Source organism: Oryctolagus cuniculus, chromosome 7 (genome assembly GCF_964237555.1).
Source record: "Oryctolagus cuniculus chromosome 7, mOryCun1.1, whole genome shotgun sequence".
Lineage (NCBI taxonomy): Eukaryota > Metazoa > Chordata > Mammalia > Lagomorpha > Leporidae > Oryctolagus > Oryctolagus cuniculus.
In genome coordinates, this window is record NC_091438.1 from 61,229,376 (window position 1) to 61,251,885 (window position 22,510).

The 22,510-nt window shown below is 52.6% G+C and overlaps 1 protein-coding gene across 5 annotated transcripts in view; it reads right to left on the bottom strand.

Moving 5' to 3' along the window:
* The window catches only part of ELAPOR1 (endosome-lysosome associated apoptosis and autophagy regulator 1), a 96,986-nt gene that overhangs the window by 2,713 nt on the left and 71,763 nt on the right, over positions 1-22,510 (bottom strand). For all 5 annotated transcript variants that reach the window (XM_051856195.2, XM_070077932.1, XM_051856193.2 and 2 more), the window contains 12 exons: positions 17,956-18,044; positions 13,872-14,049; positions 13,106-13,234; positions 12,663-12,753; positions 9,722-9,827; positions 9,346-9,483; positions 8,032-8,295; positions 6,568-6,741; positions 2,216-2,396; positions 1,825-1,921; positions 1,258-1,359; positions 1-127 (listed from right to left, as the gene is read on the bottom strand). In XM_051856195.2, coding sequence (XP_051712155.1) covers positions 1-127; positions 1,258-1,359; positions 1,825-1,921; positions 2,216-2,396; positions 6,568-6,741; positions 8,032-8,295; positions 9,346-9,483; positions 9,722-9,827; positions 12,663-12,753; positions 13,106-13,234; positions 13,872-14,049; positions 17,956-18,044 — 1,676 coding nt within the window. The remainder of the gene's footprint in view (positions 128-1,257; positions 1,360-1,824; positions 1,922-2,215; positions 2,397-6,567; positions 6,742-8,031; positions 8,296-9,345; positions 9,484-9,721; positions 9,828-12,662; positions 12,754-13,105; positions 13,235-13,871; positions 14,050-17,955; positions 18,045-22,510) is intronic.

Below are 22,510 nucleotides of genomic sequence, written 5' to 3' on the forward strand. Positions count from 1 at the left end.
CTGGATCCCAGCCACACAGCTGCTGACGAAAGCGTGGTAGTCAGCGGCCGAGCAGAGCGGGCAAGCGGCCGCGCTCTCCCACAGGAAGTGGAAGTTACAGCCGTCGCAGGTCCCCTCGGAGCACGAGCTGGCAAAGCAGAAAGGAGACTCGAGCTCTCACTAGCTGCCCCGGTGGGGAAGAGCTGGTTACCCGATTCAACGTCTCCCTGCCCGAGCTGTCAGCTCAGCAGGATCCTCCCAACTAGTTCTCAACACAGGCTTAGGTCTCCGATGTCCCTTCCCAGCCTCCCCGGGGCTCCTCATCTCCTACCCTTTTACATCTCTGCTGACATCAGGAGCTCACGTAAGGGGTCTGAGGCCTGGCCTGGCTGCCCCACCAGCCCCCGAGAGGCTCCTGTCCTCCCCGTGGGCCTGTGACATTTTGCATTAGCTACTTGGATGCAGCTTCCTGGAGGTGGGATTAGAGCTGAGGTGGGTTTCAGGAATGGACTTCAAGTCCTGGATCTCTGTTATGACAGCAAGGACAGCGAGTTTATACGCAGATGCCACTGCTGGGTCAGGAGGTCCTGCTTCGACGCTCTGTCTCTCCAGCCAGTTGGCTTTTGGGACAGTGTTTCCCAAACTGTGTTCCTCGAGGCACTAGCACCAGCCAAGATTTTAGCTGGCCTTATGTTGGGGTAAAAGGAGGGGGGTGGTGTCTGGAGGTCCTATTAGCTTGGAAATTCTCAATTCTCAATCGGTGCTCAGCTATTAAACTCAGAGCTGGGTCCTCTACTTGCAGAAGAGATTCCTAGGATCCCTAAACCTTCACTAATACTAATAATAGCCACACTTCAAGAGAAGTCCCAAAGTCTCCCTGTCTCAGTCCTCAACACAGTTCCACGTGGAAACTTACTGTGATGCTTATTTTACAGATAAGGCAAAAGAGGACCAGAGAAGACGAGACACGTGTCCATGATGAAACAGCTAGTACGTGGACGAGCTGATTGAAGAGCGGCCCTCAGCACGAGCCGCTGGGTCCCAGGATGCCACCATAACGGTCTGGGATGCAGAGGTGGCTGGGACTCTTTCTTCTGCCCCATTCCTGCTATTTGAAGACTGTGGGTCTGGGCCCAGGACTATGCCCCCAAAGAGCCCATTAATGGATCTCAAACTGTTTTCTCTTCCGCTGTTTTTCAGTAAACTCTTGCTCACGGGCTAGACTGAGTCCAGGGAAGGGGGACTCTGGCCTGTGTCACGTCCCCTGGTAGGGCTTACTTTGGCAGCGACAGAACTCCTGGGGCAGGCTTCAGCGGACTGCACCTGACGCGGATGGTGGTCGCGCGCCCAGAGTTGCAGGACTGGGTCACATCATTGGACCTGCAGAGAGACGCAGCCTTGACTGGAGGACGGGTCACTCAACCATGTTATTGGAGAGCCACTGAGGGAAGTCAACGTGGACAATTCCCTCACTTCCCAAGTCGGGCCTTGGGCTGCAGCCTGACACACAGGGAGTCCCCAGGCCTTGGTGCAGCCATGGAGAGAGTGAGGATCAGGGAGATATAGTCGAGGGGGAAACCCACTGGCCTACAAGAGGCACAGCTGACACACATCAAGGGCTCCATAAGCTGGAAGGGAGGGTCCTGTGGCTGCCCCAGGAATACCCAAGAAGCTGGGATCAGGGAACTCCCAGCCTTCAGATGGCATGAGCAGGCAGATCTGCTAGACCTCAGAGCTGCGCTGGCTTGATAAGGGGGGGGGGGGTGGCAAGGGAGGGAGGGATGCAACAGAGGTTGTGGGAGAGTCCTGAGCTGCTTTTGCATTAGCCTGGCCCCTCAGCCTCACCTATAAAAGAAGATCACATCTGGTATTCCTGAGGTCTCTGGGTGGAAGAGTTCAGCAGGGGAGGTGATCCCATCCAGAGTCAAATCTGTTGACACTCCTGCCAGATCAGACCCCCTAGTTAGGCCTCACTGAAGCTATTAGCTGGCGACCACTTCAGTGCTTTCAAAACCTGTCCACATCCAACCTGATTTCATCTTAACACATCCCCTAGTGGCTCATGAAACAGTGAACCAAGGCCTTCTCAGAGGTCCCATGGGCATTGGGCACCCAGGAAGGGATAGAAAACAAGGTCAGGCAGTTGGGCTTCTCATTTGGGACAATTTTACCTCCCAGCCATGCACACACACACACACACACACACCTACACACCTAGAGCAGCTGAGTTACTCACCAATTAGTCGATCAGCCAGGCTAACAGGCTGCGAGGACACCCCGGCCTTGTAGCCCGTCACCTCTGGGGGGATGATGACTGCCTGGCAGACGTAGGCTGAGATGGATTTGGAGAATCCGGACTCGCCCTCGGGAATCCGGATGTCGGTGACGTTGTCAGTGCACACGGACATTTTCTTACCCTGGTAGGATTGGGGGGTGCCGGGAGCAAGAGTGGGAAGAAGTGAATGCTCACAGAGGAAGTCCCAAAAGGGAGCAGGGAACAGTATTTTTCACATCTAAAATTTCAGCCTTGCAAATGGTATTTGTTGCAGTGCAATGATTCATCCCAGATGGATTTAAATATGAAAAAAGACAAAGCTAAAAATAACACCTCGGTGTCCTAGTTTTTGTAACTCTGGTCTGGTCTTGGAGTTCCCAGTTTATTTTTAAAAGGCAGAGTGACAGAAAGGGGGAGACAGGGTGGGGAGGGGGATAGAGAAAGATATCTTCCATCTTTTGATTCACTCCCCAAATATCTGCAACAGCTGGGGCTGGGCCAGGCCAAAGTCAGAAGCCGGGAACTCCATCCAGATCTCCCATGTGGGTAGCAGGAACCCGAGTGAGCTGTCACCTGCTGCTGCCCAAGTGCTTTAGCAGGAAGCTGGATTGGAAGCGGAGTGAGACTTGATCCAGACACTTCCACACGGAATGTGGGCTTAACCCGCTGCACAACGCCTACTCCCCAGTGGTCTTGTCTCCTTGGAGTCACCTGGGAGCCCTAGGTGAGAAGGGCTGTGATTTGGAGGTCTAACCTACCAGCCCAGCACTTACATGCCTTTCCTTATCCTAATCCATTTTCTAGACAGAAACTGGAATGTGTAACTGATCCGAGAAGTGAGTGAAGCGTATTGGAACATTTGGCCTGCTTGACGGCCCTTCTGTGTCTGCTGCTGGGCTGTGACTCTACCGTGTTCGCTTCAGAAGCATTTTCTAGACAGAGAAAACCGAGCCCATAACCAGCCCCTTCCTGCCTTACAGAAGGACCTCTGAGAAGTGTGTCCAGAGAAGGAAGTTTCCCTCCTTTCCAGTTGTTAACACCCCTCAGTGTAGACACGGGAAGATGGTGGGAGTGGCCACTCTTTCCTTGAGCTTTTGTAAAGAAGAAATATTAAGGTATTGCCCCTTCAGGACTGTTGAACTGGGAGGGTGTTGTGGTGGAGCAGGTGAAGCTGCCACTTGGGAGGCCTGCAACCCGTATCCACGTGCCTGGAATTGAGTCCTGACTCCGCTTCCATTCCAGCTTCCCGCTGATGCACCCAAGAAGCAGCAGGTGATGATTCAAGCACTTGGGCCCCTGCACCCGTGTGGGAGACCCAGATGCAGTTCCTGGCTTCTGGCTTTGGCCGGATCAAGTGCCGGCTGTTGTAAACATTTTTTTTTTTAAGATTTATTTATTTATTTGAAAGGCAGAGTTACACAGAAAGGAGAGGCAGAGAAAGAGAGAGAGAGAGAGGTCTTCCATCTGCTGGTTCACTCCCCAATTGGCCACAACGACCAGAGCTGCGCTGATCTGAAGCCAGGAGCTTTTCTGGGTCTCCCACGTGGGTGCAGGGGCCCAAGGACTTGGGCCATCTTCTTAATGCTTTCCCAGGCCATAGCAGAGAGCTGGATCGGAAGAGGAGCAGCCAGGTCTCGAACTGGCGCCCATATGGGATGCTGGCGCTTCAGATCAGGGTGTTAATCCACTGCGCCACAGCGCTGACCCCTGTTGTGAACATTTAGGGAATGAACCAGCTGTTGGAAGATCTCTCTCTTTCTCCTTCTGTATCTCCACCTTTCAAATCAATAAAACTTTTTTTTAAATGTTAAATTTATGGGATATCAGTATATAACTTGTTTGCTAATGTAAAATCAGTTGTAGGATATTTTAAATTTAAGTGGACTACACATTTAGAAGATAAATTTTCAGTGTTATAAATGTTTTAAGTGGAACTGTCCCTTAGGTCTTTTCCTATATTGTTACAGGAAAAGAACTTGAGAACAGAAGGAAACGTTTACATTATAACAAAACAAAGAATTATTCTGTCCTTGAACAGAGGCACTGTAGTGTGACAGAAACCATTTATGAAAAGAATAAAGGAGGCTGGTGTTGTGGCACAGTGGGTTAAGCTGCTGCTTACAAAGCCAGCATCCTCTATCAGACTGTTCTGTTTTCAATCAGCTCCCTGTTAATGCACCCAGGAAAGCAGAGGAAGATGGTCCAAGCACTTGGGCCCCTTATCGCCCATGTTTGAGATTTCGATGGAGTTCCAGGCTCCTCCTGGCCTCAGCCTGGCCCAGTTCCAGCCATTGTGGGCCTTTAGGGAGTAAGCCTGAGAATGGAGGATACGTCTCCCATCACTCTACCTTTCAAATAAATACATCTTTTTTATGATCTTTCATAGATTCCTCCATTTCTTCCCATGCTCTCTGCACACACATTGACTTCCCTCAGGCTGCAGAAGGGTAGGAGCTGGATGGTGCACAGGCCCCACCACCACCACACAGTCACAGACTGAATGCCCAAGAGGCTCTGTCTCTTCTGACATTTGAACTGAGCTTCGCAACGTGTCCAGCTGCTAAGTGTGGTTTACAGGGAGCTTGATCAGGCACCCTTTACACCTTGCTCTTGAATGTTGAATCCCAAACGCCAACAAGGAATGGCCACAGGCCTTCCTTATCCTATAAAAGCCTTTCCTGTAGTTTCTTCTTGCTGACAGCAAAGACCCATGAAGATGAGCAAAGGAAGTTCATTTTACACAATCTCTGGAAAACACATCCCAGATGCAGTGATATGGAGCCAGTGTTGTGGTGTAGCAGGTAAAACTGCTGCCTGCGACGCTGGTATCCCACATGGGAGCCAGTTCCTGACCCAGCTGCTCCACTTCTAATCCAGTTCTCTGCTAATGGCCTGGGAAACCAGCAGAAGATGACCCAAGTGTTTGGGTCCTTGCCTCCCATATTGGAGACCCTGGTGAAGGTCCTGGTTCCTGGCTTTGGCCTGGCCTAGTCCTGGCTGTTGTGGCCATCTGGGGAGTGAACCAGCAGATGGATGCTCTCTCTATGTGTGTATTTTTGTGTTTCTTTCTTTCTCTCTTTAATTCTGACTTTCAAATAAATAAATAAATCTTCTTTAAAAAATAGAGATTGTCGTTGTGGCAAAGTGGGTCAAGCCACCACCTGCAGTGCTGGCATCCTTTATGGGCGCCAGTTTGAGTCCCAGCTGCTCCACTTTCCATCCAGCTCCCTGCTAATGTGCCTAGGAGAGCAGTGGAGAATGTCCCAAGTCCTTGGGCCCCTGTAACCATGTGGGAGACAGAGAAGAAGTTTCTGGCTCCTGGCTTTGGTGTGACCCAGTCTCAGCTGTTGTGGTTATTTGGGGAATGAACCAGCGGATGGAAGATCTCTCTGTCATTCTGCCTTTCAAATAAATAAAATAAATCTTTTTTAAAATATAAAAATATACATACATAAATAAAATAAATACAAATGCAGTAATTATTGAAGACTGCCTTTTTTTTTTTTTTTAAGGAGGGTTCCTCCTGCATATTTTTAAATACAGAGGTTGGGGGTGGGAGCAGTTATGCTTGTGATGCAGCAGGTCAAGCCACCACTTGCCACACTGGCATCCTTACTGGAATGTTGGTCAAGTCTTGGTTGTTCCGCCTCCATTTCAGCTCCCTGCTGATGTTCCTGGGAAGGCACAGAGGAAGGCACAAGTGCCTGGGCTCCTGCCACCCACACGGGAGGCCCAGATGGAGTTCTAGGTTTCTGGCTTGGGCCTGGCCCAGCCCTGGCTGTTGAGGTCATTTGGGGAGTGAACCAATGGATAGAAGATGTGTGTGTGTGTGTGTGTTCATCTGCTTTTCAAATAAATAAATAAATCTTAAAAAGATAATAATAATGAAAATGGAGGTTGACTATCTCTTATCCAAAATGCTTGGAATCAGAAGTGTTTCACATTCAAGGAATTTTTTGTTGGATTTTGGAACATTTCCATAGATTCCACCAGTTGAGTATTCCTAATCTAAAAGTTGGAAATCTGAAATGTACCAAAGCCTGGAACATGCTTACGCACCTGAGGGGTGCCAACTTGCACTCATTTTGAGACTGGCGAGCAGGTGAGAGCGAGCGGACACCTTAAACATCTTTGTTTTCCTAAAGGTTTATGCTCCAGATGGTCGCGTGTCATGGGAGAATGGGGGTCATTGAAGAGCCCTCTAACCACCTCGGCCTGGAAGGTGTTCCTGCTTTTCTCCTGGCTCTGGCTCTGGCCCAGACCCCCGGGCTGCCCCTTTAAAAATGCCTACACTGTCCCCTTGCACAGCTCACCTGGTTTCCACAGAGACTGACGGTGAAGTGGTGGAAATATTTCAGCCCCTTGGAAGTGAAGCTTGGCCCTCCAGCCAGAGTTTTGATGTCTGCCAAAGCTGAGAAATTGTAGTCCAAAGTCCTCGAGGGAACATGGCGGGAGAAGGTGCAGTCGTTGTAGCAGAGAGAGTGAATCTAGGGGTGGGGGAGAGGCTGGGTCAGGCCCACGGGACCCTGCAGCGCCTTGGGGGGCTGCAGCACAGTTTTCTCCTAAGCGTTGGAGAATGGGGTGGAATGGGAGTGAAAAAGAAGGAAGACAGGGCTCAGGTGGGCATTGGAACAGATACCAGTGGGACCTATGTACCTCCGCCCATTCAACTATGGGCACATATGTGACGTGCAGATCCAATTGCTAGTTTTCAGTGGATATTTTAGCCAAATTCTATAGCCTTACCCCGTGCCTACATTACATGATCCCCTCTAAGACACAAGACAATCCTTCATACTTGCAAGCACAAGACAATGAACTAACTAGAAGAAGGGTGTTGGGAATGGCACAAGAGAAACTATAGGTCTGTCCCCATCCCCTGGCCACTTAAAACTCACTGAACCCTGTTTCCCCTGTCTCATTTTCTCCGCAGGGAACTCCAAAATGGGGCTCTAACTCCCATGGGGATAGCCCTTCTGCAGCACTTTTACACAACTGTAATTCCCTCCCTCGGCGGCAGAGGGCGCTCCAGCAGAAGGGTGTGACAAAAGTCCAAGGTCCCCAAAAGAGGCTGCCAGGGCTCTGCAGTCATGGCACTTATTGCACAGCTGAACTGAGCCACATCTGCAGAGTATTTAAATAGTGTCTTACAGAGGTATGGCCAGGTGTTGCGATCAGTAAGACAGAAACTCAATTAAAAGCAAAATTTAGGGGTATCTCAGAGCTTTCAGTTCCGAGCATATCCTCAGATGCAGAAAGTGCAACAGCACAGTTTCTCCACCTGGGGAGGAAACCTCTACAGCTGTGAAGCCGAGAGGCCACTGAGACAGAGAAGAGCAATGCCCATCAACCATATGTCCCACTGGAGGTTGGGGCAAAGACGATTTGGTTGTCCACAAAGAAGACGGGACAACCTCCCATAATAACAGGCTGGACTGGATGAAGCTGAATTCAATCCATCAACCCCATGATTCCTTCCTTTTGGGTCTCTGCAGATGCCAAACACCCCCAGGATTGGGTGGCCCCTGCTCTCCAGTACCCACCAAAAGAAGATGAGCCCAGTCCCTGACTGTGGCTGGGCCCTGGACATGCAGCCCCGCTAGTGAGCACTCAGCACCCACCGTCACAGCCTGGCTGGTGTACTCAGGATGTCAACCTGATGGTATGCTTAAGGGAGCACCTGAGTACCAGCCCCTCGAGAACCCATCCAGGACTCAGCGCCTCCTGAAGACATTCAAACAGAGGCCAAGGTTGGAGGCAGGGCAGGCTGCTGGCACCTTGTTGCTCTTGGTCCCTGGACCACAAGGAACGCAGGCCTGGGCACCGTAAGGCTGATGTGCTTTCAGGATTGTGTTAGGGGGGCACGAGTGGCACGTCCCCGAGTTTCGGTCGATGTAGTAACCGGCAGGACAAGAGGTGCAGGAGGAGCCCATGTCAGAAGCTTCTAGCGCGCAGGGACGGCAGTAGGAGGCCACGCCATCCATGACGTTGGTGACATTGATGGAGTAGATCTTGGCAACGTCGTTGGTGTACCTTCTGCCCTGGAGACAAGGAAACAAGAGGGCAGAGAGTGGAGGCCTAGGACAGCAATGACTAAGTCCTTCGGAAATAGCTAAGTACTTCCATACCACATTTGAGAAAAATCTTAGACACATCCTAAACTTCACAGTGACTCTTTATGTACATTTGTGTCATCTTAAAAGAACATTGGATCGGGCTGGTTCTTTGGCATGTCAGGTTAAGTTGCCTTGCAGTGCCAGCATTCCATATGGGTGCCAGTTCATGTCCTGGCTGCTACTCTTCCAATCTGGCTCTCTACCTGTGGCCTGGAAAAGCAGTGGAAGATGGCCCAAGTGTTTGGGCCCCTGAACCCATGTGGGAGACCTGGAAGAAGCTCCTGGATCCTGGCTTCAGATCAGCCCAGCTCTGGCCATTGCAGCCATTTGGGGAGTGAACCAGTGAACAGAAGACCTTTCTCAGGGCTGGCACTGTGGCATAGCAGGTAAAGCCGCCACCTGCAGTGCCGGCATCCCATATGGGTGCTGGTTCGAGTCCTGGCTGCTCAACTTCTGATCCTGTTCTCTGTTATGGCCTGGAAAAGCAATGGAAGATGGCCCAAGTGGTTGGGCCCTGCATCCGCGTGGAAGACCCAGAGGAAGCTCAGGCTCCTGGCTTCTGTCTGGCCCAGCTCCAGCCATTACAGCCATTTTGGGGAGTGAGCCAGTGGATAGAAGATCTCCTTCCTCTCACCATAACTCAAATAAATAATAAAATAATAAAAATAAATCTTTTAATACATAAATGGATTTTTAAAAAGGAAAACACCAGGTCTGGCACCACCCGTGGGGGCAGAGACTGCAAGGAGGGACAGGTTGCTTAAGGGGCTCCTGGAGTCACCTCTCCGGGAAGCCACTGGGAGAAGGGCGCATGATTCTCAGAGCCCCGGGTCGGCAGTTCTCTGCTGGGCTCCTTAGGCTGCACTAACGCTTGGGTGTGAACCTCAGACTCCCAGGTAAGCGAATGCTGAGAATCCTGCCGGGTGCACAGGGACTCTTGCGGGAGTCAGGGGTCTGCAGAGGGGTGGAGCTCACTGTCTCGTGAAGGGTGGTCCTCTGGAAGGCCCAGGTGAAGCTCACGGTGGCGTTCTCCTCGATGGTGTAGGTGTAGGACTGCTTGCCTTTGGAACCTTTCCACGTCTCCACGGGGGTGTTGGTCCTGGAATTCATGCCCTGGGTCCAGCACAGACAAGGGAAGGAGGCGTCAGGGCTTGGGGGGACCGGGTGCCCACAGTGCTGCTGGGCCGGGGGCCATCTAAGAACCATGGCACCCTGCCAAGGCCCTGATAGGGTAGGCCCTTCCTCTGCAAAATCATTGCAAGCAGATGTCAGTAACACTGATGAACAGAGGAGGGCAAATCCCTCCCCGCCCCCTGGAAGTCCTAGAGCAGGCAAAGAAAGGAAGACGCACCACCATGAAGTAGAGCTCACAGTTCACGGAACAGATGGTCTCAAAGACGAACGTGATCCTGGCCACCTCTTTGTTCTCTGTGTCTTCCATCACCGACTGAGGCGGTCTATGGGGGCAGAAACTGAAAGTCAGTTCCAGGGACGGGTGCTGTGGTGCAGCGGGTTAAGACACAGCTTGGGACGTTGGCAGCCCATACTGGAGAGCCAGTTAGAGTCCTGGCTGCTCCACTTCCAATCCAGCTTCCTGCTGATACATCCTGGGAAGCAGCAGATGATGGCTCAAGTGCGTGGGTGCCTGCCACTCACGCGTGAGATGCAGATAGAGTTCCAGGCTCCTGCTTCAGCTTGGCCCAGCCCTAGCTGCTGTGGGTATTTGGGGGGGTTGAACCAGTGGATGCAGGAGCTCTGTCTATCTCTCAAGTAAATGAAATAAATAAGTACAAAGTCCCAGAGGCCAAGTGGTGCTTCCTGAGGAGTGTGTTCATCAACACAGGGACTGCTGGGCACAGCATTAGGTTCTGAGTATGTTGGAAAGAGCTTGGACCAAGTCCAGCTGTGCTATGTGACCTTGACTCAGCCTAAAATGTGCCTTTCTCATCTGTAAAACGGAGCTGTTAGTATCTTTATTATACACCTCCCATCACTGTGGTGAAACCCAGAGGCATAACAGGTGTGCAGGTGCTTTACAAAATGCTTCGGGGCCTCACTAGCAGAGCGTGGACTGCACATGAGCAGCATCACCAGCTCTGGGCATTTATGAGAATTGCAGAACCCCAGGGCCCTCCCCAGACCCATCCAATCAGAACCTGTATGTTGGAGCTGACATTGTGCCATAGCAGGTTAAGCCTCTGCCTGCAGACTGGCATCCCATATGGGTGCTGGTTTGAGTCCCAGCTCCCTACTAATATGCCTGGGAAAGGAGTGGAAGATGGCTCCTGGCTCCTGGCTCCTGCCTGGCCCAGCTCTGGTCGTTGCAGCCATTTGGGGAATGAACCAGCAGACGGAAGATCTCTCTGTGTCTGTAACTCTGCCTTTCAAATAAATAAAATAATTTTTTTTAAAAAAAAAAGAAGAAGAAGAACCTGTGTGGTTCACTTGATTCCCCAGTGATTCACATATGCAGTAAGTCTGAGAAGTGCCACTCCCGTAAGACGTGAATTGCCCACACTACTCAGCAGCTCGCTTCCCAGCCCTGCGTGGATTACAGCAGCAGAACACGCCCTCGAAGCTGGCAGGCTGCTCCCTCTGGGGAGCGTGAGGGACACGCCCACGTGCGTCAGGGTGAGAGTGAGGAAGAACTTACCTGTGGTGATCAGTCTGGCAGACTGAAAGAAGTTCGCTTCCCGGCAGTCCTGGGACCTATCTGGTCAGCTCTGAGCAATGTCAGTTAAGGGATGAAAAAAATACCTTTCGGGCAACTGACAGGGGCTGAGAACCAGGATGGAAAGCAGAGGAGGGCTGGAGCGGCCGAGCTGGCGACAGGGGAACCACGCGGTGGCCTCCGCCTGGCACTAACGCACACATGGGCAGGGAAGTTCGCAGTGGCTCTGGAGATGAATTCATGACTAGTCTTTGCACGTTAGCCATCTGCCTGAACTCTGAGGTCCTCTGGCTCCCACTCCTCTACACAGTGTACTAATCAACAGGCTCGAGGAATCATCCCAAACTGAGTTAACCCTAGGTCACAGACTTGTATGACCAGCAGCCTGAAGCTGTTCACAAAATTGCAGCCAAGTTCAAGGACGCTGTCTCCCAGTCCAGCACTCTTTCCACCACATCATACTGCCTAGAGTATTATTTTTTTAATGGCAAATAAATTGCTATTGTCCTTGGGCTTCTTGAAATACGGGACAAATATGACAATAAGAACAATCCTCTTGCTCCAAATAAAGACAAGCTGTCTATGAGCACTTCTAATTTTTTCAAGTTTAAAAAAAAATCTTCTCTGGGCCGGCGCCGCGGCTCACTAGGCTAATCCTCCACCTGTGGCACCAGCACACCAGGTTCTAGTCCCGGTCGGGGCGCCGGATTCTGTCCCGGTTGCCCCTCTTCCAGGCCAGCTCTCTGCTGTGGCCCAGGAGTGCAGTGGAGGATGGCCCAGGTGCTTGGGCCCTGCACCCCATGGGAGACCAGGAGAAGTACCTGGCTCCTGCCATCGGATCAGCATGGTGTGCCTGCCGCAGTGCACCGGCCGCGGCAGCCACTGGAGGGTGAACCAACCAACGGCAAAGGAAGACCTTTCTCTCTGTCTCTCTCTCTCACTGTCCACTCTGCCTATCAAAAAAAAAAAAAAAAAAAAAAAAAAAACAAACCTTCTCTGATCCCACAAGGAGAAAGGATTTGACTAAGACGTGGCCAGTGGCTGGGAGACGCTAGATGGGACGGGAGGGCAGCAATCAGCCCCGGAGCAGCTCAGAAAGCACAGGAGCACTCATCTCCGTGGTGAGGCCGCTACTGCGCTCTCCTCTGCTCTAAACAGACCCTGGGACAGAGATGAAGTTCAGCTCCAGAGGCCCTCTCCTCCACAGCACCCCAGAGCATGTGGGATTTTTTTAAAAATTTATTTTATGTATTTGAAAGACAGAGTGACACAGAGAGAGCGGGAGAGACAGAGAGCGAGAGCGAGAGCGAGAGTGTGTTCCATCTGCTGGTTCACTCCCCAAATGGCTGGGGCTGGACCAGGCTGAAGCCAGGAGCCAGGAACTCCAACTGGGTCTCCCATGAGGGTGGCAGGTACTTGGGTCATCCTCCACTGCCTTCCCAGGAACATTAGCAGAGAGCTGGATTGGAAGCGGAGCAGCCATGACCTGAACCGGCAATCCAACACGGGATCCAGCCTCACAGGCTCTGGTCTAACCCGCTGTGTCACAACGCCGGCCCACCGTGTGGGATCTGGATGTGGCCAAGCTGGCCTGGGCTTCCCTTGGTTTTGTAGTCCTCACCTAAATCCTGGCACAACCAGAGTGAGGATCATGAAGTCGTTGTCCGAGGCGCCAACGGCTGTATAAATGTGATCGCCAGCCACCTCCCAACCTGCAAAAGGAGTGGGGAGGGTTAACGCCCTCGTGCTGGCCGGGGCAGGGCACATGAGCACCTGACAATGGTCTGGAAGGGTGAGATGGCACCATCCCCCGACAGGTCCAGAACCACTGCCGGATAAGAACCCTGGTCAAAGACCACGGGACTCTCAGAGCAAGACCTCTGCACGTATGCGCTTTGTCTCTAGCTCTGTGTTCATCTCCGGATATACATCCACGAAGAGTGGAACTTTCGAGGGAACGCGTGGCCTGATCAGTGTGTCTTTACGAATAACTGGGAAGATGGCGGGATTCCTGGGGGAACGCAGAGGTGGGGCGTGAGAGTCAAGGTAGGGAGAGGCAATTACCTGTCATGCCCTTGTACTCGAAGTTGATCCCACTGAGCACAGTCGTTTCCATGTTGGTGGGCAGCGTATTCCACCACTTGTATTCAAACCCCATGGCAGGCTCCGTCCCCGCTGGGCAGTGGGTACAATCTGGGGGAACCACAAGATCCATGCCTTGAGCAGGAAGGCTGTAGCCCCCCTGGCAGGAGGTGCTGAGCCACAAACAAACAGCAATGGTAGCAGGAAGCCCAGCAAAGACTTGTCAAACTCTCCCACAAGCAGTCTGATGACGGATTGGACAAACGCAAGGTGTCTACACTGACCCTACATTCTAATACCCGAACTACCCTATTTACCCACTGGAATGTACCTTCTAGTTGGCCACGTGCAGTTCCTACTGTCATCACAATTTTCATGAAATACTTTCATGCTGAGAGGGACACAAATCCCCGCAACTCCTTTTTTTTTTTGCAAGCACAGCTTACAGGTTCTGATTGTGGCAAGCAGGTCAGCCCAGTGCCCCAGCTAGTGGACATCCCTGCCATGTGCTGGAAGCCTCAGCTGGGTGGCCCGGGGAATCTTCAGGCCGGAGTCCCATTCGCCGTTAGAATGAGGTGGAAGGAAGGTGGTTCTCAAGTCTGACCCTGGCCTGCCACTGGGACCAGCCCTTATCTCCGTCCCCAAATGAGTCCCTGTTCACGGGCCCCTCTGAGAGCCCACCCAGCCCATCCATGGGGCTGATGTGGGGACGGGTGGGAGGCAGGAAGCAGGGCCCGAGGGAGGTTACCGGAGCCGTTGGAGTAGGAGCCGTAGGGGCAGGGCTCGCAGGTGCTGTTGCTGGTTTTGAAGAAGCCTGGGTTGCAGGGGGGACAGCGGGTCTTCACGCCGGATGCGGGCAGCTTCACCGCGCCCTCGAGGTCCTCACTGCAGATCTTCGGCTTGGCCCATTTGTACATGAGCTGCGTCTGCAGAAGTGGATTCAGCACTGCTCAGCCGGTGGGGGGTCCAGCCCATCTGTAGGACTCTAACTTGGGGGTGGGGGGTGGTGGTGGTGAGCAAGGTTGGCGGCAGACTTCCGGGCTGGAACGAGAGCTCCACTGGGGTGAGAAACTTTAGTTCGCCGCCGTGTCCCAAGTACCCAGCCCAGTGTCTGACACATGGCTGTGCTCAGTCCCTGTCTGAGGACTTTGGGACAGAGGGAACTGGGGGACCAGAAGTCTTTAGAGAAAGCTCAGCTTCCACTGTGGAATCTGGGTTCCACTGAAGTCACAGGAGAAGCAGCTGATCAAAGTCCCCAACACAAAAGGCATGGACCAGAGGAGGCCGGGCCAGGAGGGCATGGCTGCGATGTCCCAGTTTGTTTTCCCAGCGGTGCATCCTTCGCTCTTTGGTTTGTTCAGTAAACACTGACAAAAAGTTGGGGGCATCTGTGTGCCAGGCCTGGCGTCTCCGAGACAAAACCAGACGTGGCTCCTGCCCACCAGGAGCTCACCAACCAGCAAGGGCAACACACACACAGCAGTCCAGGTGGGACGTGGTGTGGGCAGGACATCAGGGCCAGGGCAAGGCCAGTTAGCAGTTTGGTGGACAGGGGAAGCCAGGTCCTGTCACTACCACCACCACCTCCCGCCGCCGTGAGGGCCATCCCTCCTCTGTTGACGGAGGTGTTGGGTACAGAAGGGGAGATGAGAGGCAGGAGGCATCTGCTGTGCCACGGGAAGTTGGGGCAGCTCCACTCTTCCCACAAGACCCTCACATCACTGAGTCAGAGACTGAGCGGTGTCCGGATGGACCACAGGGAGGGGATGATGGAAACGATGTGTGTGGCAGACCACACATGTGGACAAAGGGCCAGGGAGCCCTCTGTTCCATTTTATCCAGAAAAAGAAATGGCAAGGCCAGGGCTGGTGCTGTTAAGTCTCAGCCTGCGGTGCCGGCATCTTATATGGGTGCCAGTTCATGTCCCAGCTGCTCCTCTTCCAGTCCAGCTCCCTGCTAATGGCCTGGGAAGGTAGTGGAAGACGGCCCAAATGCTTGGGCCCCTGCAACCACATGGGAGACCCAGAGGAAGCTGCTGGCTCCTGGCTTTGGATTGGCCTAGCTCTGGCTGTTGTGGCTATCTGGGGAGTGAAACAGTGGATGGAAGACCTCTCTCTCTCTCTCTCTCTCTCTCTCTCTCTCTCTCTGTCTCTCCCTTTCTCTATCTGTAACTCTGCTTCTCAAATTAAAAAAAAAAAGAAAAAAAAACTTTAAAAAGAAAAAACAAGGCCACAAGGAGGTACCTGCACCACTTTCATTGCCAGTGAGCTTTGGGGCCTCTTCCTCTGCTGTCCACTCAGCCTCCTCCCTGTGAGTAGCAGCCAATGGCCAGGCTTGTGTCTTAACCTTGCCCTGCCCTGTCCCATTTCCTGTGACTTTTAGGGACAGGAGGGTCCATCGGGCACGAAAACTGAGCTGGGCCCTCTCTTGGAGTGACACACTGAGTGGATCCAAAGGATTGACCATCCTGGTCCCTGAGAAACCACTGAGTCACAGCCAAGTTTGCAGGGGCAACCACAGGCATCAGCGCCAAGTGTGTTCCTTGATTTTAAAATACAGAGTCACGGGCAAACGGAAATCAGCAGACCGAGCAGAACCAGCGTGTGTGCCAGGCACGAGGGAGACTTCCACGAGGTGCTGCTGGTGGAAGTGCGCTCCGTGTGCTCCCTAGGCCAGGTGCCTGGGCGCCCCTGCCTCTGAGCCGCTCTGGCTGTCTGCAGGGCGGGGGTTTGGGCTCTGGGCTGACCCAGCATCTCAAGGCCTAGTAGTGGTCAGGAGAGGACAGACCCCAGGCCTGCAGGCAACACAGTACACTACAGGTCTGGTCTAGAAGGCCTTGTCCTGAGTCTGGGAGGGCAGGGAGTGGGGCAGGAGGAAGGAGGCACAGTGCTACATCTATGCAGAGAAGAGGTGCAGGATTAACTGTCCCCCGTGTGTAGATGAGTCAGCCGAGACCAAGCAAATTAATATAATTTTGACGAGGTCACACAGCACAGCAGGTGCTACAAGCTGCCTCAGGTCCCAGTGACCTGGAACACAGGCCCTCTCTCCTGGCTGCCAGGGGGTGGGGAGTGATGCTGCAAATTGGGGAAAAGGCGGTGACAACAGGTGACTGTGGAGAGCCATCACTTTTAAGGGAGAACTCAGCTGACTGCACGCATCCAAGCAGCCGAGCGCTGTGCCTGGTGCTGAACACAGGATTCCCGGCTCCTAATTCCATCTCCCAGGCAGGCCCTGGCTGAGGGACTGACAGTTCAAGCCGGACATTGAGCCCGGACATCGAGTTTCAGACAGATGCCTCTGCTCACACCTTCTGGCCCACTCCTGCTCGCTTCCCAGCATCCCTCATTCCTCCGACTGGCAGGCACATGCCCCACCTCTTCTCCACCTGCTCTGGCCTCTGCCTGGCTCCTCCCTCATCTCATTCAGGGCTCAGTTCAAAGGGCAGCTCCTCAGCGAGACCAGCCCCCCCCCCCCATTCTCTAGCTCCTAATCCCATTTTTTACCCTGTGATCTATTACATTGCCATCTGCTGTCTCTCTCCGCCCCTCTCAAGAGCTAGATGCTCCTGCGGTCTTATGGACTGGTGGGTCCCTAGCGCTGGCACCCAGGAGCTGCTCAGTGGGTATCTGCTGACTACTGCAGTGAACAAGTGACCGCTACACGAGGCCTCCTCTGGCTCCCTGGTCCTGGTGCCCCCTCTCCTGGGTTCTCCTCCCTGCGCCCTACACATCTGCTGGGTGCCTTGGTCGGGCACTGTGGGGAGCAACTCAGACTAGACTAAGTTACTGGAATTAAGACTTATTCTATGCATCTGCTCTCCCACAATATGGCCCTGGGAGAGGAGTAAAAACAACTTTTACACAGCTGCCTCCAGTTCAGCCAGTAACCTGCAGGAGCTGATCCTGCTCCTGATTGGAGGAGAGCAGTGTACTCGGCGTGTGGATAGCAGAGTTGGGATTGGTGGAAGAGGACTATAAAGGAGGAGAGAGCCAACATGCACCAGGAACATCTATCTGAAGGAACACCTGTGCAGCCCCCGAGAGAGCCGGCCGGCGGTGTGCCGCTCCCCCGCGGAAGTGGGGAAAGTGGCAGGGGGAACCACCCTTCCACGGAGGTGGAAGGGTCGGTAGCCAACCCGGGAAGAACCAGCAGCAAACCCGGGAAGGGCCGAGCAGACAAAAGAACAGCGCAGGGTCCTGTGTCATTCCTCCACGAAGAGGGGGAGCGACAGGGCACCATCTTTGCCCCCTCTTCGGCCTCCCCAGGGGTCATGGATCATGAACTCCTGAGAGCAAGAGTCTGTCTCTGGCCTGTGTGCTCCCCAGCCTGTCGCACAAGGCCCGGCCCAGTAGCATGAGCACTGTTGACTGGGTGACCATGCAGAGGGAGGCCTTTCCTGAGGGGGAGGGCCCGGGGGAGAAAGAGAAACAGCAGCGATGGACCAAGGAAGGTCGCTCTCCAGGGAGCCAGGAAGCAGGAGTCCCTTGCCGGCCCACAGACTCAGAGCTGTGGGGACAGGTCTGATGCGCTCCACGAGGACAGCCAGACATTGCTCGGTGGGGCCGAGCAAACAGGACACGCCAAGCCAAGGACAGATCAGGATTATTTCAGAACAGAGCACTCATGAAGAAGTCATGAAATAAGTGGGGAAAAAAAATAAAACAGTTTGTGATCCGAAAACAAATGACGTCACCTTGTTTTGTCCCCCTGCACAACCTGCACTCCCGGCCCTGGAGCCAGTGTGCAAATCTGTGGGTTTTTTCTGGGGCCAGCTTTGCTGCCTGCTGTCACCAGGGGTGGTGAAGGGGCTCCGAGACCATGCAACTCACCTCTCCGTTGGCATCACAGGCGGTGTGTGTGTAGAAATAATCCTTGTCTGTGCAGGCCGGGCGCACTTTGCAGGAGGAGGATCCTTTCTCTACATCGCCAAAGCAAGAAACACGATTGGAAAGCAGAGCTCCTGACGCTGGCTTTTGCCCCCAGGCCTCCAGGCTGCTGGGCTGCATGGCCACCCAGATGCTGCAGGAAGCAGAAGATCCTGCAGGCCCACACTGCCCTCTGTATCATTCCCAGTTCCCCAAGCCTGCTCAGCTGTCCCTTTGCACCTCTCCCAGGTGCTGACAAGAACCCGCTGGCCCCGGGCTGCGGGAACAGCCAGGGGTGGGGTAGCTGGCAGCAGCCTCCTGCAGGCTAACCACCCACACCCCCAGCCCCTGCAACCCGCCATCCCCCTAGTGCCTCTGCCTCCTGACTGTGGGTGTGGATTCCCTACTCCCAAAAGGTTGAAATAAAACTTAGGAAATTGCTTTCCTGCTCTTTTTTTTTTTTTTAATTTATTTGACAGGTAGAGTTATAGACAGAGAGAGAGGACAGAGAGAAAGGTCTTCCCTCCGTTGGTTCACTCCCCAAATGACTACTACGGCCCACGCTGCGCCGATCCGAAGCCAGGAGCCAGGTGCTTCTTCCTGGTCTCCCATGCGGGCACAGGGGGCCAAGCACTTGGGCCATCCTCCACTGCCCTCCCGGGCCACAGCAGAGAGCTGGACTGGAAGAAGAGCAACTGGGACCAGAACCCGGTGTCCACATGGGATGCCGGCACTGCAGGCGGAGGATTAACCAAGTGAGCCACGGCGCCCGCCCCCATCCTGCTCTTATCCTAAGCCTTCCTCTGGCTTTTCCCGTGGTCTACACTGAGAACAAAGGCCTCCATGCTTTGAAATTCTCCTTCTCTCACACACCATCCTGTACAAACAGGCCATCTCTTCTTTGGACTCCATTTAAGATATGTGGTTCTTTCCACGTTCCTCAACACAGGCATCCTAGCGTCTTTAACCCTTGCCCTGCACCCAGTGAAAAATGTTGAGCAGAGACTTATGCTAGCAATTGTACTTTTTAAAAATTAATTTATCTCAGATGCAGAGTTACAGAGAGAGAGAGGTCTTCCATCTGCTGGTTCACTCCCCAAATGGCTCCAACAGCCAGAGCTGGGCCAGGCCAAAGCCAGAAGCCAGGGGCTTCTTCCAGGTCTCCCAGATGGCGGGTGCAGGGCCCAAGAACTTGGGCCATCTTCTACTGCTTTCCCAGGCATGTTAGCAGGGAGCTGGATTGGAAGTGGAGCATCCAGTACTCGAACTGGCACCCATATGGGATGCCGGTGCCACAGGCGGAGGCTTAACCTGCTATGCCACAGTGCTGGCTCTTACCCTAGCAATTAAGATGCCCACACCCCACATTAGAGTGCCTGGATTCAATTCCCGACTCCAGCTCCTGACTCCAGCGCCTTGTCAGTGCAGACGCTGACAGAGAGCAGTGATGGCTCAAGTAACTGGTTCCTGTTTCCAGCCCCTGACTGCAGCCCCAGCCATGTGGCCACTTGGAGAATGAACCAGTAGATAGGAACCCTGTCTGTCTCTTTCTCTGCCTTTCAAATAAAAGTTAAAAATAAAAATTTTGAAAAGAAAAATGTTGAGGCTGGCATTGTGGTGTAGTGGGTAGAGTTGCCGCTTGCAACACTTTCATCCCATACAGGTGCCAGTTTGCATCTCAGCTGCTCTACTTCTGATCCAGCTCCCTGCTGATGGCCTGGGAAAGGCAGCAGAAGTAGGCCCAAGTGTCTGGGCTCCTGCCACCCATGTGGGAGACCCAGAAGACGTTCCTGGCTCCTGGTTTCCCCCATTGCAGCCATCTGGGGGAGTGGGCCAGCATACGGAGGATCTCTCCAACTCTTTCAAATACATAAATCTTAAAAAAAAATGCTAAATCTCAGTTTTATCCTACTCTCTGCATGAGGTAACTTCAAAGAAGTTTGTAAAAAATTGATTATTCATTTTGGTGCAAAATTTTTTTGAAATCCATACTTAGTTTTTTCATAACATGCATTCTGCAGACTTCTTTTTAAAATTTTTTATGTATTTATTTGAAAGGGAAAGAGAGAACAAGAGAGCACTTCCATCTGCTGGCTCACTCCCCAAATGCCCACAGCAGCCAGGGATGGGCCAGGCGAAATCAGGAACCAGGAACTATATGCGAGTTTCCCATGTAGATGGCAGAGGCCCAAGCACTCAGGTCATTACCAGGGAGCTGGCTCAGATGTGGAGCAGCTGGGACATGAGCCAGCGCCCATGTAGAATGCCAGCACTACAGGTAGTGGCTTAACTCACTGCTTCAGAACACTGGCCTCTGATACCATTCTTTCTGATATGACTACTGTGTCAGCTGCAAATGAGCATTTAATAATAACGATACCTCTTCCCTTCTCTCCCCTTCTCTCTCTCTTACTCCCTGTCTCTCTCTCTCTTTGTGTGTGTTACCTGACAATGGAATGAAATTTTTCGAAGGATTTATTTATTTGAGAGGCATAATTACAGAGAGAGAGGTCTTCCATCTGCTGGTTCACTCTCCAAATGACCACAATGGCCAGAGCGAGCCAGACTGAAGACAGGAGCCAGGAGCTTCATCTGGTCTCCCACATGGGAGCAGGGGCCCAAGGACTTGGGCCATCTTCCACTGTCTTCCCAGGTTATTAGCAGGGAGCCAGATTGGAAGTGGAGCATCCAGTACTCGAACTGGCACCCATATGGGATGTCAGCGCCATAGGTGGAGGCTCAACCTACTATGCCACAGTGTTGACCCTGGAATGAGATTTTAAGCAAGACAGATCTGGGTTTGAATCCTGGTTCATCATTTAACAGTTGTGTCACCATTTTGGTCAACTTAATTACCCTCTGAGGCTCAGCTATTTCAGATGTTGAGCAGGAATAAAAATACCTTGAGTAAGGGGCCTGTGCTATGGTGTAGCAGGTAAAACCGTCACCTGTGATACCAGCATCCCATATGGGCGCCAGTTCAAGTCCTGGCTGCTCCACTTCCAATCTAGCTCTCTGCTGATGCACCTGGGCAAGCAGTAGAGCCGGCCCAAGTGCTTGGGTCCATGCACCATGTGGGAGACTCTGAAGAAGCTTCTGCCATCAGCCTGGCCCAGCTCCAGCCATTGCAGTCATTTGGAGAGTGAACCAGTGGATGGACGACGACCTGTCTCTCTCTCTCTCTCTCTCTCTCTCTCTCTCTCTCTCTCTCTCTCTCTTTCCCTTTTCTGTGTAACTCTTTCAGATAAATGAAATAAACCTTAAAAAAAAATACCCTGCCACATAGTAAGTAGCTACTCACTAAAAGGCAGCATTATTATTTTTGCAGTAATTATTACTACCTGCATGTCTCAGGATTACTTTTATCTCAGGACTGTCACTGGAGATTGAATAAGGATTAAAAATCTCTTTTCCCTCCCTTGCTGGTAAGGGCTTATTTCACAACCGGTCTCTTCTTCCCAGTGCACCAGGTGAGTTCCTGGATCACAGAATCTAATCACAGCCACGTTGTCCTGCACTGGGTTGTTCCTCAACTGCCCATCTGCAAGTCTTCTCTGTCTCCAGCTTATTAAGCTGCGCAGGAGGGAGCCACTGGCTGCACGACAGCTGAGGTCGTCTCAGTCATTTACGTGGTTAACAAGCAGGAGGAGCAGCACAGCCCAGAAGGGTCCGGGGACTCCTGCTTTCCACTGACATGGCCAGGAGAGACTTGGGAGGAGATGCTGCAAGTGGGCCAATTCCCGGAACTTTGTATATTGGGGCCTGTGGAGAGCAAGGCCCCTGTTAGAAAATGCACCGTGCACCAAAGCTGTTCTCTGCTTGGGCACGTATTTGTTCAATCTGACACCCTAGCTCCTGGTGTTTGAAAAAAACAGTCTACCTGTTTGCACACTGATCACTGATAAGTAGGTTTTAATAAATGATTAACCCCGGCCTGGGTGCTTAGCTAGACTTCACTTTTTTAGCTCAGGTTTCGCCCAGGTTTAGCTGGGTATGAGCCAAGTTTGAAAGATCGGCTGGAGTTTTGCGTGAGGGAATGACAAGTGGTTCAAGTAGGACTGGCCCTGGGCAACATGGGAAGAAGATAACACTTATCTCTTTCTGCATCTCCCTCCTTTCCCCCAGGAATAGAGCTCCCACTCAGGATGCATCTTCTCAAGGGAGAACACAGCCCTGAGCAGTTAAGTACCCAACTAACAGGTTGGGCGCTGAGCACACCCCCAACCTCTCTGACCTCTTTACTCAACTGTAAGTGGGGAAGTCACTCCTTCACTCTGCTTTGAGCAATAAATGAGATAATAGTCTGTGGATTGTAAAGTGCTACGCAAGTGACTTAACATGATTGTAGCTGGCACCACGAGAGGAGTGACAGGGCTTAATGTAGCATGAAGAAAATGAGTGCTTCCTGCCTGCCCAGCTGCTTTCGACAGCTTTTACTTGCATTAATCAATCTTCACAATAACACTAGGAGGTAGATATCATTATCATTCCCATTGTATAGATGAAGAAACTGAGTCGC